Source organism: Taudactylus pleione, unplaced genomic scaffold (assembly GCF_031769625.1).
Source record: "Taudactylus pleione unplaced genomic scaffold, aTauple2 ptg000326l, whole genome shotgun sequence".
NCBI classification, from domain to species: domain Eukaryota; kingdom Metazoa; phylum Chordata; class Amphibia; order Anura; family Myobatrachidae; genus Taudactylus; species Taudactylus pleione.
This window is the reverse complement of record NW_028284727.1, coordinates 8,473,042-8,489,017: the sequence shown is the minus strand read 5'-3', so window position 1 is coordinate 8,489,017 and position 15,976 is coordinate 8,473,042. Positions and strand designations below refer to the sequence as shown.

General features: G+C 37.3%; 1 protein-coding gene across 1 annotated transcript in view; it reads right to left on the bottom strand.

The window, feature by feature from the left end:
* LOC148509478 (uncharacterized) overlaps positions 1-15,976 on the bottom strand; it is a 621,587-nt gene that overhangs the window by 438,203 nt on the left and 167,408 nt on the right. Inside the window, exon 24 of the mRNA XM_088443077.1 lies at positions 15,861-15,920. Within this exon, the coding sequence (XP_088299203.1) occupies positions 15,861-15,920 (60 nt within the window). The remainder of the gene's footprint in view (positions 1-15,860; positions 15,921-15,976) is intronic.

Sequence of the window (15,976 nt, the reverse complement as noted above, 5' to 3'; positions counted from 1 at the left end):
TAGATCTTTGTTGTTCAACTAATTAGAACAATTCTCTATTTAATCCTTGTATGATGTTTTAAAAACACTAAGGGGAGCTGTAAAATTAGCTGCATATTTGTCTTAAATTGTACTCTGATTGAAAGTAAGTGTGATTTTAGTATTGTAGTTCAGTGTACAAGGAGGAAATCCAACTGTAATAGAAACCCATAGATCATAACACACACTTAAATGTTGTAATTTTTATTGTCTGTGGCTTATCCATCCAGATTCATAGCAATATTTCTGAACTTTTTTTGGCCAGCACAGTTCACAGCTCCTCCAAGAACAGACATACAAACCCCTCTCTGTTATAGGATTATATCATGCAAAAAGATATGGAGCTGCTGTTACAAGCCATTACTAAATAATACCATCTCAGCTCTAGTAAGCAGTGATCGGCAAGAACTTGTACTGTTAGAAATAGATAGTGCAAAGTCTTTTGCTTGTAGCTCATTCTACTGTGCCATTTGTATAATCTGAAATCACTTTCTGTAACAGTATTTGCAACATATCCCATAAACTGTTGTTTGCTGTTGTATTTCACCAATTGAGAATATGCTACTTTCTAAGTGGGGAAGCTTAACAGCGGATCAAAATACATAATAAAGTTACAGTATTCACAAGAGTGCCCACATTTCATAAATATATAGTATTGTAAAACATTTATTATGATATATGAAGTAAAAAGGGCAAAATTTACTAAGCAGCGGGTTCTATACCCCGGAGGTTTGGCAGCGGTTTTTGCTATATACAGATTTAACATAGTAACAGAAAAAAGGAAAAAGAAAACTCTGTTTCTGGGGGCACTCTAATATTAAAATTTAAACTTTATTAAGATCTCATCATAGATCTGGAAGGACTAACCACAATAAACATATAAATACAGACAAACATACACAATACTACAATAGACAGATGATATATCACTTGATATGTGTGCCCCTCCTGAGATCAGGAATTAGGACAAATCAAGTAAAGTTGTGACTTCAAGTATTAGAGGCAGGTGAAGAATACAAATCACTTATCTTATAGAGGGATTAAATAGTCATGACGCCCCTCCTGTGCTACTATCAAGTATGGATAAGTAAAATATTACAAACCAATCGCAATATTATTGCTGTCTATATTATTAACAGTTTAAGTTTAATAAATCAAACTCCATAAGTACAAGACAGACTGTATGGGAAAAACCCATCAACGTGATAGTATAGTAATGAAAGGCATCTGTATATTCCGAAGAAGTGATAATCTGCTTTTAATCACATGCCCATCGGCAGAGGTGGTTAATGAGAGTTACCCTCTCCAAATACAGGTGATGCACAGAATTCCCTGCATCTGCTGTCAGCTCCCAGAGATGGAGCTGATGAAAGTACAGAAAGAATAGTACAGGGAGAGAAAAAAGCGATCTTACATATCTTATTAAATTGCTATATCCCTCCAATTTGTAAAGTATTCTACACCAAGTTCTCCGGTGATAAAAATTCGAAACCACTCTCAGTTTTCAAGTCACCTTAATAACATCATTATTTGGAGTCATATCTTGGTTCTCCATTTATCATGGGTGAAAATATTTCCGAAAACATATGCATATAATGATCCAGACTTCAATAGACTAAGATATGTTAATAAACAATGTTGGAGAAAATAATATATCTGCAATTCTCTCTACATGTATTTCTAACAGTTTTACAAGAGACAATTCAATTATTATCTTTAATGCAATTTTAAAAAAGGTGATTTTCTTCACTTGTTACTGTTTTCAGAAGGTCAGTACACGGTAAGTATATCTTAAGTTCATATCATAATTAACATGAAATATGCCCCAAGAAAATGCTGGTTATTAATGGTCAGACAAAAGAAAAGGAAAAAAGAAACAAGAAACAATGAAATATGAAATCTCTGTTTCATGCACAATCCTACAATACTATTTCAACATGTGCAATCAATATTGCAGTGAATGTCTAAGTAGTAAGGAGGCTGCCCTACTTAAAGACATAGACTCACAACCCTCTATTGACAGATATGGGGGAACGATTCCCTTGGTGAGGAAAAACCTCACTATCTGTGCAGGATCATAATATAAAAAAGAGAAATTGTACTTTACTAGCTGGCAACCCTGCCTGTACTAAACCCTGTGTAGGGGATTCTATCTGCATGAAGTTCAATGCACTGCGAACATCCTTCAGTGTATTCTCCTCATGTGGACAATGCGCGTTTCACCCTGCGGCTTCATCAAGGTCCATGTTTGTCCTCATGTGCTGCCGGCTTATATCCGGAAGCTTGATCTCCTAAATGGAGTAATTAATATCACCTGTGAATCGGTGTCTGTAAGTGGGAGGAGTTATGCTCGTCATCCGTGCATGAATGACGCTCTCGCGTCATCCGGGAGTTTTCTTTTTCCTTTTTTCTTTACTATGTTATATCTTTAACTCTAGGGGAGCACCACCGGTTTAACATATTATTTAATATATACGTTTGTTGTGAAATGTATATCACTACAAACATGCATACCACCAGTTATATCTGTAATATGCTGATTTAGCGCGTATACTAACTTGTGCCCAAGACCATCCCCTACATTTCTGTACCAATATATTTCTCTGACCTAGGTCAGATTTCAGGTCTGGAGCATGGTTTCTATGTTCAACCCAATGTATATTAGTGGATATCTTGAATCCACAAACTAGTATTTCTCAGTTAGATCTGTTTAATAACTAATCAAATATTCAATACCATTTGTTATTCGTATTAAGAGTATGTACATATTGGATATGTCCGCATTTCGTCTGAAAGAGGAGTTGAGTACTAGACGAAAATTGAGGATATTAATACTATCTTCCCAAGTACAGTAACAATCCCAATACCTAATGCTAGTTGGGAAGATGATTTTTACAAACTAAAGTAGAATTTACAAAAACAAATAAGACTTTCATGGGACTTAACTACACTAGAAAATTATTTGAAACAGAAAATTTCACCGAGAGCTTTGAGGCCAAAATTTTTCCCTACTTTCGACCTCGCTACTCCAAATTTGAAGGAAGATTGGAAAAATTGTCTCCATAAATGCTCATTGGAATTGATGAGCATTTTAGTAAAACACAATTTGTTGACACTTGAATCTGTGGAGAAAGAGATTGAAGTTCTAGGAAAGAAACTAGAAAAGTGGGAGATGGAGGCCCACTTCCAAACACTGTTTGAAAAAACTAAGAAAGATTTGGAAAGGTATGAACAAATGATAGTAGATCGCAAAAAGACTGACAGGAGAAATTTTCAAGTGGTAAAAGACAACGACAAAATTTGTATTATAGAAAGAACTACGACCATTCCTCATCTGAGGCTGAGCTATCAAGTGTAGAAGAGATTCCTGAATTCTCTGGTATATCAAAAAATACACTTGGATACAACACCAATACAAGATCCTCGAACTCTTCTTCATTTTAAGGAGTAGGGAGAGGATGAGGAGGGAAGTTCAAAAACCCAAGAGAAAACTAAGGAGGAGCAAGAAGAAGAGGAAGAGGTCAAGACTTTTGGGATATTCCACTATCCCAGAAACAGTCCCCCCAATTTTGGAAATAGAATCGCGCGATCTTAAAGATTTACAAATCATTAATCTATCCAGTAAACTTCTCACTGAATCACAGCAATCTGTTCTTGCTAAAGGTCTCTCTTTTTCTCCAACAGCACACTTTGACAGATTCCTATGGGAAAAGGATCTCAATATTTTTGGCAGAAAACTGCTACTTACTAAATTCTATGCAGTTAGAGAATCCCAACCTATAACTATGACTTCCCAGAGGAATGTCACCTTAGGTCCAGATAGAGAGGAAACTCTGTCACAAAATTTGATAGAAGTAGGACCTCATTTTTGGACTGATGAAGAGAGAGAAGCAATTGAAATCTTGGAGTCACTTGAACCTTGTAATACAGAACAGATGGAGGTCGGAAGTACATGTAAAAGACCAGTATGTAAAAGAAGATCAACCTTCTTTCCTCAATAAACAATATGCCCTGAAGTCAAAGTCTTCAGGGAAATTATGTCCACGGACTTGGATACTCTCCACCAGAATGTGAAATCAAGACCCTCACTTAACAACAATCTGAGCTGTCCAGAAAGACGAGCCCTGGCAGAGATAAGGAAATTGGACGATGTTGTCATTAAGCCATCAGATAAAGGTGGCAACGTAGTAATCTGGCCAAAAGACCTCAATATAAAAGAGGCATTAAGACAGTTATCAGATGAGAATTGTTATAAGCGACTCCTCTTGAATCCAACAGAAAATTTCCTGAGTCTATACAATAGGATAATTAATAACTCCTATAGTGAAGGTGTGATTACTTAACAAGAACTAGAATTCTTAACAGTCAAAAACCCAAGAATACCCACCTATTATATGCTGCCGAAAGTGCACAAAAGGAAAGAGAAACCTCCAGGCAGGCCTATTGTGTCTGGCATAGGTGGATTGAGTGAACAGGCCAGTATATTTTTAGATCTACATTTGAGGGATTTTGTCATTAGTTTACTATCCTTTGTACAAGACACCTCATATGTGTTACGTAAATTAACAGGGATTAGAATAGAGGAAAATTGGATCCTTGCTTCCTTGGATGTCAAATCTCTATACACAACCATGACAACGGGCTCAAAGCAGTCAAATATTTTCTGAGTATGAGGGAGGACAGTTCATTCAATGATTTTCTTTTGGAACTCTTGAAATTTGTGCTGGGTAAGAATTATTTCACATTCAATGATGGTTACTACCTACAGACCAGAGGGACAGCGATGGGCACGGCATGTGCTCCCACGTATGCCAATATGTACCTGGGCTGGTGGGAGCAAGTATCTGTCTTTAGTGACATCAATGACAGGTTTACTGCAAATATCATCTTCTGGCTCAGGTACATAGATGACATCCTCCTGGTCTGGAAGGGCACAAAGGAGGAAATCTTGGAATTTCTAACTGTATTGAATATAAATACCTTAAATATACATTTGACATCAGAAATGAGTCATAAGGGAGTTACATTCCTTGATCTCGAAATTACTAAAAAGGACAATGGAGAAATTATTACGGATCTATATCGGAAAAGCACAGCGACTAATAGCTTGTTACATTACACAAGCTCTCATTTTCCGCCTACACTTTTGAACATTCCAAAAGGGGAATTTCTCTGTTTAAGGTGAAATTGCTCAGATGAGAAGATCTTCAGAGAGAAAAGTGTAGAACTTACAAAGAGATTAAGAGATAGAGGATAAAGCCACTGTTCCATCAAGAGGGCAATTAAATATACATCACAGACCAAATGAGAGAATTTGATCTTTCCACCTAATAAAAACAGAAGGAAAGAAAAGGAAGATATACATTTTGCTGGCAACTTTAGCCAAGAGTGGCTAGATATCAAGAATATAGCCACTAAACACTGGCCTATCCTCCTCATGGATAAAGATCTTAAGGATAAACTACCTCCTAAACCACTGATGAGTTGGAGGAGATCCAAAAATATCAGAGGTTCCATTGTCCACAGTCACTTCGAGAGAAATTCAAACAGAATTTGGAAACAGAAGGGATCCCATGCATGTGGTAATTGCAAGGCCTGCACATATATGAAAAGTAGAGAAACAGTAAATGACAGGTACAACAACAATATAGAGATCAAGACATTCATCAATTGCAACATATGTGGAGTGATATACTGCATAGAGTGCATTTGTGGTTTGCGATATGTGGGGATGACATCCAGAAAACTTAAACAAAGGATCTTGGAACACATTGGGAACATCAGGAATGTAGAGAATGATAGAAAGAAGATGAAACAGATAACAACGGTGGCAAAACATGTTTTTTAAAACATAATGGACAACCGAGAGTGGTTAGTGCATTTGGCTTAGAAAAAATCAATCTGGGCATACGTGGGGGTGACACAATGAAGGCATTGCTACATAAAGAGAGTGAATGGGTTTTTTCCCTTCAGTCACTGACACCAGATGGTTTAAATGAAAACATCATTTTTGGAGCATTTATCTGACCATACAACTGCCCATACTTGATATTCTAAGTAATTTCCTAATGTTCTAATTTTTTTATTTCAACTTTCTCCCTATAGTGGAATATATATATTAGAGGGATTATGCCTAATACTTACCATTAATAACACCTGCACCTTTGATCGGATGTTGTAATATCTGTCTGGTCATATTATAGTCTTGATGCAGATATTAATAAGTGTTTATTTTTAGCATTAGTCTGGTTATCTTATGATTACACATATAGATCTATATTTAGATTTATGTTTCTTGACATTACCCTATTTACCTCGTTAATGGACGAATAATAATTTCAAAATTCTAGTTATGACATAACATGTACATTTTTTTAATCTAACATAATCAGAATATTTTCCTATTGACCTTATTATATGTGCAGGGTATCTATCATTCCTATTAACAACAAATTGCTCTAGTGTTTTTTGTCTCATATATCTGTCATATATAAGATTTCATCTTATACTCCACCTTTTAATGTAATGAGTGAAGGGAGTTTTGCTGGTTAGATACAGATAGGCTTCATTCTGACTCTGTATACCTCCACTAGTATAAGAGTGTTTTACTATTCCTTTTTCTCTATCAGGAGTGTCCGGCTTGAGATGGCACACAGTCCCGCCTACTAGCACGACGGGTGAAATGCTAGTCTAGAGATCCGCTATGTGGGGACCATGCCCCGCTCCCTATCATGACTAATAGAGGTAACTCCCGGATGATGCGAGAGCGTCATTCATGAACGGATGACGAGTGTAACTCCTCCCACTTACAGATGCCGATTCACAGGTGATATTAATTACTCCATTTAGGAGATCAAGCATCCGGATATAAGCCAGCAGCACATGAGGACAAACATGGACCTTGTTGAAGCCGCAGGGTGAAACGCGTGTTGTCCACATGAGGAGAATACACTGAAGGATGTTCGCAGTGCATTGAACTTCATGCAGATAGAATCCCTTACACAGGGTTTAGTACAGGCAGGGTTGCCAGCTGGTAAAGTACAATTTCTCTTTTTTATATTATGATCCTGCACAGATAGTGAGGTTTTTCCTCACCAAGGGAATCGTTCCCCCATATTTGTCAATAGAGGGTTGTGAGTCCATGTCTCTAAGTAGGGCAGCCTCCTTACTATTTAGACATTCACTGCAATATTGATTGTTGAGCTAGTATTGTAGGATTGTGCATGAAACAGAGACTTTCATATTTCATTGTTTCTTGTTTCTTTTTTCCTTTTCTTTTGTCTGACCATTAATAACCAGCATTTTCTTCTGCTATGGGGCATATTTCATGTTAATAATGATATGAACTTAAGATATACTTACCGTGTACTGACCTTCTGAAAACAGTAACAAGTGAAGACAATCCCCTTTTTTAAAATTGCATTAAAGATAATAATTGAATTGTCTCTTGTAAAACTGTTACAAATATATGTAGAGGGAATTGCAGATATATTATTTTCTACTCCATTGTTTATTAACATATCTTAGTCTATTGAAGTCTGGATCATTATATGCATATGTTTTCGGAAATATTTTCACCCATGATATATGGAGAACCAAGATATGACTCCAAATAATGATGTTATTAAGGTGACTTGAGAACTGAGAGTGGTTTAGAATTTTTATCTCTGGAGAACTTGGTGTAGAATACTTTACAAATTGGAGGGATATAGCGATTTAATAAGATATGTAAGATCACTTTTTTCTCTCCCTGTACTATCCTTTCTGTACTCTCATCAGCTCCATCTCTGGGAGCTGACAGCAGATGCAGGGAATTCTGTGCATCATCTGTATTTGGAGAGGGTAACTCTCATTGACCACCTCTGCCAATGGGCATGTGATTAAAAGCAGATTATTACTTCATCGGAATATACAGATGCTTTTCATTACTATACTATCACGTTGATGGGTTTTTCCCATACAGTCTGTCTTGTACTTATGGAGTTTGATTTATGAAACTTAAACTGTTAATAATATAGACAGCAATAATATTGCGATTGGTTTGTAATATTTTACTTATCCATACTTGATAGTAGCACAGGAGGTGCTTCATGACTATTTAATCCCTCTATAAGATAAGTGATTTGTATTCACTTGATTTTGTCCTAATTCCTGATCTCAGGAGGGGCACACATATCAAGTGATATATCATCTGTCTATTGTAGTATTGTGTATGTTTGTCTGTATTTATATGTTTATTGTGGTTAGTCCTACCAGATCTATGATGAGATCTTAATAAAGTTTAAATTTTAATATTAGAGTGCCCCCAGAAACAGAGTTTTCTTTTTCCTTTTTTCTGTTACTATGTTATATCTTTAACTCTAGGGGACTACCACCAGTTTAACAAAATATTTAATATATACGTTTGTTGTGAAATGTATATCACTACAAATGTGCATATCACCGGTTATATCTGTAATATGCTGATTTAGAGCGTATAATAACTTGTGCCCAAGACCATCCCCAACATTTCTGTACCTATATACAGATTTACTAAAGCCAAAACCGCTGCAAAACTACCATCAAAACAAATATTAGAATAGAATAGAACAGGGCTGTAATTTAGAATCTGCAGTCAAACTAACACCAAAACACCCGGGGTTTAGAACCCGTCGTTTAGAAAATTTTTCCCAAAGACTTAATGGGCCTTATTCACAGTTGGATATAAACCATAAATTTGTCCAAATAAAGTCCCCATATAGTTTTTTGTGTACTGTTGACTTGCATGTTTTTATGACTGAAGAGGTATAATGTTAAAAAACAAGCATTAACTAAGTACTGTAAGGGTATGTTTATGTTGTTCTGACACACTTAGGTATGAGAGCATCTGTACTTACTGTATGCATGTTAGGAGATGTATCTCTTAAAAGTACTGGAGGCTGGTGCAATGCTATGCAATGATGACAGCTATAAGCACAAAATCTAGATATTTCTGATTGGCAAATCCATTTTTCCAGCTGATAATACTTATACCACTCACAGCTTTATCAAATGAGGTTGTGGTCATCTTTTTGCATTTGTTAATTGACTTTTGCATTTGGACTACTGCAAGAATGTAGGTTCCTATTTGATAATTAAAGTAGAAAACAAATTTTTTTAGCTAATTTTATTTTAATGTTAAATTTGTATTTAATTACATCTGGATGAACCTTGAGATGCGCTAGGCACAGCATAACATGTAAATACACTTTGTTTACGTGTATCTTTTCTTACCTACTGTATGTTCAGTGTCCAAATATAATTGTTCCATCATTCAATTGATTCTATATATGGCTGCAAAATTGTTTCCATTTTTTAGTGGAATTTTCTTGAAATGCAGGCAGCGCCGGCCTGTCCCCAAAAAGCCGCAGCACGTCAATCATAATGTAACTTGGGGGCACTGCATGCGTGCGCGCAGGACTTGTTCTGCACTTGCACAGTACGGATTCTGCACATGCATTTTCCACCCACCAACGGAGTTGTACACAGTTGGACTAAACTCTGAGTCAGGCCATTTGCCAGCAGTGAGTAGCAAAGAAAAAAGGACATATCATTGGAACTTAACAGCTCTGTTATTTTGGGAATCAGTAAGTATGACCGCCGGCCGCAAATCCTGACGCCGGAAGACTGTCAGGAGTGAAGATCACGACAGGTGATTTAGGTAAGTACAACTAACCCTGTCCCCCTCCTAACCCTAACCCTCCCTTACAGGTGCCTAACCCTAAACTCCCCCCCTAAGTGCCTAAACCTAATCCCCCCGTCCCCACAGCCTAAGCCTGTCTCCCGGTGGGAGCCTAACCCTAACCTCCCCCTGGGGGAGCCTAACCATAGCCCCCCCTTTCCCTAGCCTAACCCTAACCCTCCCGGGGGGGTGCCTAACCCTAAGTCCCCCCTGGGAGTCCCTAACCTAACCCTCCCCCCCAAGGCTGTCCGCGCACGACGCTCGGCTTACCTTTGTTCAGGAATGCCAGGCGTCGGGCTCCCGGTGTAGGGATAATGATAGGCATCGGGATTTTGCCACCTATCATTAGACCCCTGCCAGGATTAGACAGTCGGGAAGCCAGCGGTCTGCATTTCAACCGTCAGCTTCCTGACTGCATCCCGTTATTTTTGTACCTCTACAGCAAAGGGATTTTCATCAAAATTTTACTTTTCAGGATGTCTATCTCATTGACTGTTTTAAATATGTAACTAACACATTATTATCGAAATAGATTTATATTGCAAATATACAGTAATTAAATTTTCCTTCTTGATCGGTTTGTTTTTTTCACCGATATACTTACATTTCCCCAGAAAAAAGGGTGTAAGCCTACTTTGGTAGGTCCGTAGTTTCACCTGAAAATGTGCATATAAGAAAGAATAATTGTGTCACTTCTAAGTACAGTCTGTAATTACTTCAGCAACCTCTTTATTAATTTCAACTTTGACGATTGTCTCCTGAAAATGTACTCAGACAAGGCTCATTAATGATTTAAACTAAGCAGGATAAGGTAGGAGACATTTGGGCAGACTTTACAAAAGTGAATTTGTCTTTCTAATTATTCTTAAATAAAAAAGTCAATCTAAAATATCATTAAATGCAAAAAAAAATTAAAGAAAATAGGACAATCTGTTGAATTCTCCTATAAACATCAAATGGGACTCTTCTTTCCTGCAGTAGTTCAAATATCAATTAACTAAAACAATTAGACGAGTGCAGCTAGTGACAGCAGATTCAATTGATTTGGGTGTCCATGCCTTATTGTGCATGACGTCCCCAAATAGACCGGATTTAGTAATGTAAAACAGCTTAAGCTGTCTAAAGTCCTGGTTAGCGCGCCCAAAGCATGGACTTATTGCACATTTCTGCTCACCACTTAAGGAGGGTGCAAGGAGAAATGTGTGCTCCTGTGGCTAATCTTGCCTGAATGGAACAATTGAATTGATCATTGGGGGCCCATTAGTAACAGCCATGAGTGCAAACATTGAATCACCCCATAGACTTTGTACTTGCCAATATATACCCAAGTTATGGGTTAGAAATAGGCAAATAATTTACACTCAGCTTATGCTTGTCTGCCCCGCCTGCCTGCATTCCCCCTCTCTATATGTAGATAGAAGCAGGTCAACCATATGCATAAATATACATATATACCTATGCATAAGCATTTTGGTGAGTATATGCAGTACAGCAATGCAAAAATATGAATTACAACTCTATATTAAATAGTAAGGACATGCAAAACTATGAATTACAACTCTATATTAAATAGTAAGGAAAATGTACATTATGTAAAAAAAGTAGCCTTAGCCCTTTCACATTCATTAATGTGTGAATTATAGTATATTATGGGATTATGTTTGTGTGCTGCAGTAATATGAAAGGAACTTCTCCCAACAGAAATTTCATCCATTTGGAAAGCGCTTCAAAGAGAGGACAATATTACTAAAGATAATGGTCAGTAGTAGGGAATCATATAGCTATAGCAATATTACATTTTAGTCAATGCAAATTTTATGCTGGTGCTTTACAATAAACACTGTGGCCCCAAATCTGCTATTGCAATATATACAAAGTATAGGAGGCACACAGTCTAGGCAAAAGCAAAAGGTGTTTACTTTTACTGCAATGCTTAAATCTTGAACATCACTAACAGAAACATGAAAGGTTTTGGAGTATGTATACCCTTTTGCAATTAAGTCATCAACAGTACAATCAAATTGAAAAACAAATCAGATCATTTTCTGACATGTCCATAAATCCACTTGCCAAAACTGCAACTGCTTGTGCAGCCAACTACAGTAAGTAGCTCTCAATGCAGTATTGTAGTCATAGACCGGATATGTCCAAACTAAAGATCAGGCCAAGCAGAATGATGTTCTTTTATTATAGGTATTCCAATTTCAGAAGGATGCACATTGTTTACCACTTCAGGAGTCTGACAATGTCCAATGCTGTGAATATGTTATACCAAAAACAGTATGTTCCAGTCTACAGACAACAATCAAAACACTGAATTTATCAAATTCAGAGGTGTATAGATTAAACAATGTAGGAAATATAGAATGTGTGAAATAACATTTGCATGAAATCTCTATTTGCAAATAAATATTTCTACCATTGACCTTAAAAACCATCATAGAACACTTGAGAGATGTCATACAAGGGGATGGGGCCCCAGCTGTTCATGCCTTTAATAAAAATTAACTTATAGAATAAAAAGAAAAAACAAATATGAGTTTTTCTTCACTATAATATAACATTAGAAAGCAAAATGTGTACAGTTTGTATGAAGGAGTAAATTCAGCTACAATGTGCAATACAAAACCATGTTGTATTGCGGGGGAAGTTACATTTGTAAAAGGAGAATTTGAGTAGGGGCATATCTGGTTCCCAGTGTAAATTAAAAATCTGCCAACTATATGTGTGTGCAACATGAATTTGCAATACTTACATCCAAAATATGAATTTTTCCAGCTGCAAATGTGTACACAATTGAATTTGTTTTTAACTCTAAGTGTGACCCTCTGTAAATTACATCAGTGGTGGTCAATCTCTAATAATCTTTACTGCCCAGCATACATCTACAGCTTAATATTAATTTTCACATATACAATTTAGTGGTTATTCACATCACATAAGTTCATATTAATGCCAGTATTTTCCAGCTCCAATCTTAAAACGCCAATTTTGAACCATATGTTACATTATTGCTCTGATAAAAATACAGTTTTGTGATATCATTCCAGTGTTCTCTAATAATGCCAGTCAGAGCCAAGATCCCCTGTGATTACTAAAACTCTGTATCGGTAATAGCTTTATTTTAAAGCTTTATTAGAGCTATTGCTATTGGACACTACATTGATCATGCTTCCTGATATTCGAAAATGAGAACCAGGAACTATGACTAGTCTACTGCACTCCATCACAAAATCACATTTATTGAAAGAAGGTTGATATTTTAAGAGGAATACTGTAGAAATAGATGTGAAAGATCCAGGTTCTGTAGATTTAGTTGCAACAATATATTTTTACAGTTTTATTAAGATTTCATGAACCAAACATGGCAAACACATTTCAATTGTTAACCATTTTGTAAATTTCACCTATTGAAATGCGGAAAGTCACTTGAAATATTTGCCTTAAAATAACTGTTGCAGATTTCTTAAGCATCAATAATATTTTTTGCAAAGGATAACAATCAAAGAAGCAATATACTAGCATGCAGACAGTAGATACTGGCATGTTTTTGCAGAAGAGAATGACATACAGACAATATTGTAGGTGATTGGCAAGCAAGACTAGCCAAAGCTAAGTCTTACTAATGGTATATGTAAAATCATAATGGTGAGCATTGAGTAATTATGACAAATGATTTGGTGGTGTAGCAGTATCTCTATCTATCTATCTATCTATCTATCTATCTATCTATCTATCTATCTATCTATCTATCTATCTATCTATCTATCTATCTATCTGGTCATTGAAATATAAACATTTTGGACATATAGTTGTTTTTAAATTACCAGTTTAAACACTATCTGAACATCTCTCATTCAGAATCATGGCTAATGCCACATTGTACTGTATCATTTTGTTCTTCTTCAATTTTCACAGCATCAGAATTCTAGCAGAACATGAGCGAAATCTTAGAAAACAACAATATACACAGTTGTAAACTGTTTCTAGATTATGTTACAGTATAGTATCAAATTACAATAAGTACAATGTATGGGTGTACAAATTAAGTATTTAGTGATGAGGAATTTGTTTGTCCATAGACTCATATATTAGGCATTTATGAGAATAGGGGGCTTTATACATCATTGTTAACTAATATGATTTAATGTACTGTATAGTGGACTGCTGAAAGAACCAGTAAAGAAATATAAAGTTATCTTATATAACCCATTTTTAACAATGCCCCATCTACCCTTACTTTATCTTTATTTATAAATCAACATAGTATCTCCACTAACAGCTATCAGGATCTGTCTTGTTTGGGCTCAGGACTGGGACTACTGGGGAGGAATAAGGAAGAAGGAAGAAGAAAGAAGAAGAATCCTGACCAGCGATGGAAGAAGGCACTTGCTGAAGTAACTTGTAATCAAGTGTACAGAAGTAGCCTCTGCTAGTTAAGTGACTGCGGGCACTTGTGAGAGTTAACACCCTGCTGGTGATGGTTGGTATTCACACACAGGTATAGGTGGGGCATTCGGTAGGTTAAGTGTGGTAATGCAGATAGTTAATGGATGTGGGATCTGCAGGCTGTGAAAGAATACACACAGGTGATGAATGTGCACTCTGCAGGTAGTGAGTGAAATGCAAGTAGGGGAGCCAAGAGGGCAGGGGGGGCAGGTACTAATTACCCAGCCGAGGCTTGTTTGAGGGTCCGAAACTGTGCTCCTCCCTCTTACCTGTCAGCAGCCCAGCACACGCTGCTGTGTGCTGGGCTTCAGTGGGAGACTGTTCGCTGCTGCTGTGCAACAGTCTCCTCTCTTCTGCCTGTGGAGGGGAGCAATCACACTGATACACTGATCATGCTGCCCTTGGAATTGAGCCGGGTTGAGGGGCTCACAGCACAGTCCTCCCCAGCTTTGCAGCACAGCAAATATGTTTATTTGTCCTTTTTTTCTAAGGGAACATGGCCACACCTCCTGCACTTAGGTCATGCCCCCTTCCCCAGGCCAGTTCTTTACGACCCGCAGGTACTGGTTAGGGGAATGATAGCAGACTGGAATTGCACAGGACAGCAGTATTAACTGCACAGACTAGTGACTGCACAGACTTTGCACGTTGATAATGAATAGCAATGTGGAATTTGCACATGAGAGTAGTAGTTAACTGCACAGGCGTTAGTAGATGGAGTTTATGAGCAGTGTGGAAACTGCACAAGACTGCAGACAGACACAAGTTAGGAGATACTGGAGTTAAGAACAGGAACTGATGAACTCAAAACTGGTAGGTGCACAAAACAGCAGATAGATCAGTCCAAGTAGAAATCAGGAAGCAGAGCTGCTGATATTGGAACCGGGAACTAGTAAGAAACAAGTTGTACTGGCAATGAGCAGGTGCAGCTGAGGGGTTTAAATAGGAATGTCATTGGTGACCGATTCAAAGAAACCAGAGGCAGCTGATAAATCCAGCATGGCGGCAGCCATGCAGCGCTGAACCTGGGAATAGGTGCCGAGCCACCAGTAGCTAACCAGGCTCAATATGTTTATGTTTAATGTATTGGCCAGCGGGAGCACCCCAGCAGAGTCCCTTGTCTTCTGGTGTATTCTATGGACTCTATATTTCGCATGGTGGTTAAATAGAATTTTTTCATGCCATATTTGTTCTTACTGGTACATAAACTTGCTATTATGCTTGTGTTCAAGTCATGCACAGCCATTATACAGTTTATATGAAGCATCATGTAGTTTAGCATCTATTATTAGCAGAAGGGAAAACAGTTTTCATTCCTGTGGATGGCAAGATGAATAAAAAAGTTCTCTCATAGCAAGAAGAGACTAATTAGAGAAACCATTGTGCTGTTTGACTGGAATGATTTGTTACACTGTAATGTGCAGTACGAATGATTGCTGCTTGTACAATATGAGACTTATCACTGCGCATCACCTTTTAATTAGACTTGTATGTCAGGTAAACCCCATTAATAAGAAATTTCCAAGAGTACTATCCATGCAGATTTAGGCACAATTAGCTATTAGTTCTTGTCTATATTAAAGAGTTTTCTCTGCGACAGGAGCTTATGCAGAAGAATTAAATGCCAATGTAAGTTAATCCTTTGAGAAAAGCACAGAATATTAAGCCAGCGCACAAGGGCTTTGTAAAATACCTGTGTATAAATCCCCGTGAGCATACATGTCAACCACATAGCGACAGAACTGATACTGATCTAATGAAACAGAAAGGAAAAAGACCAATCAACAGTGAGGACACATCAATTATGTG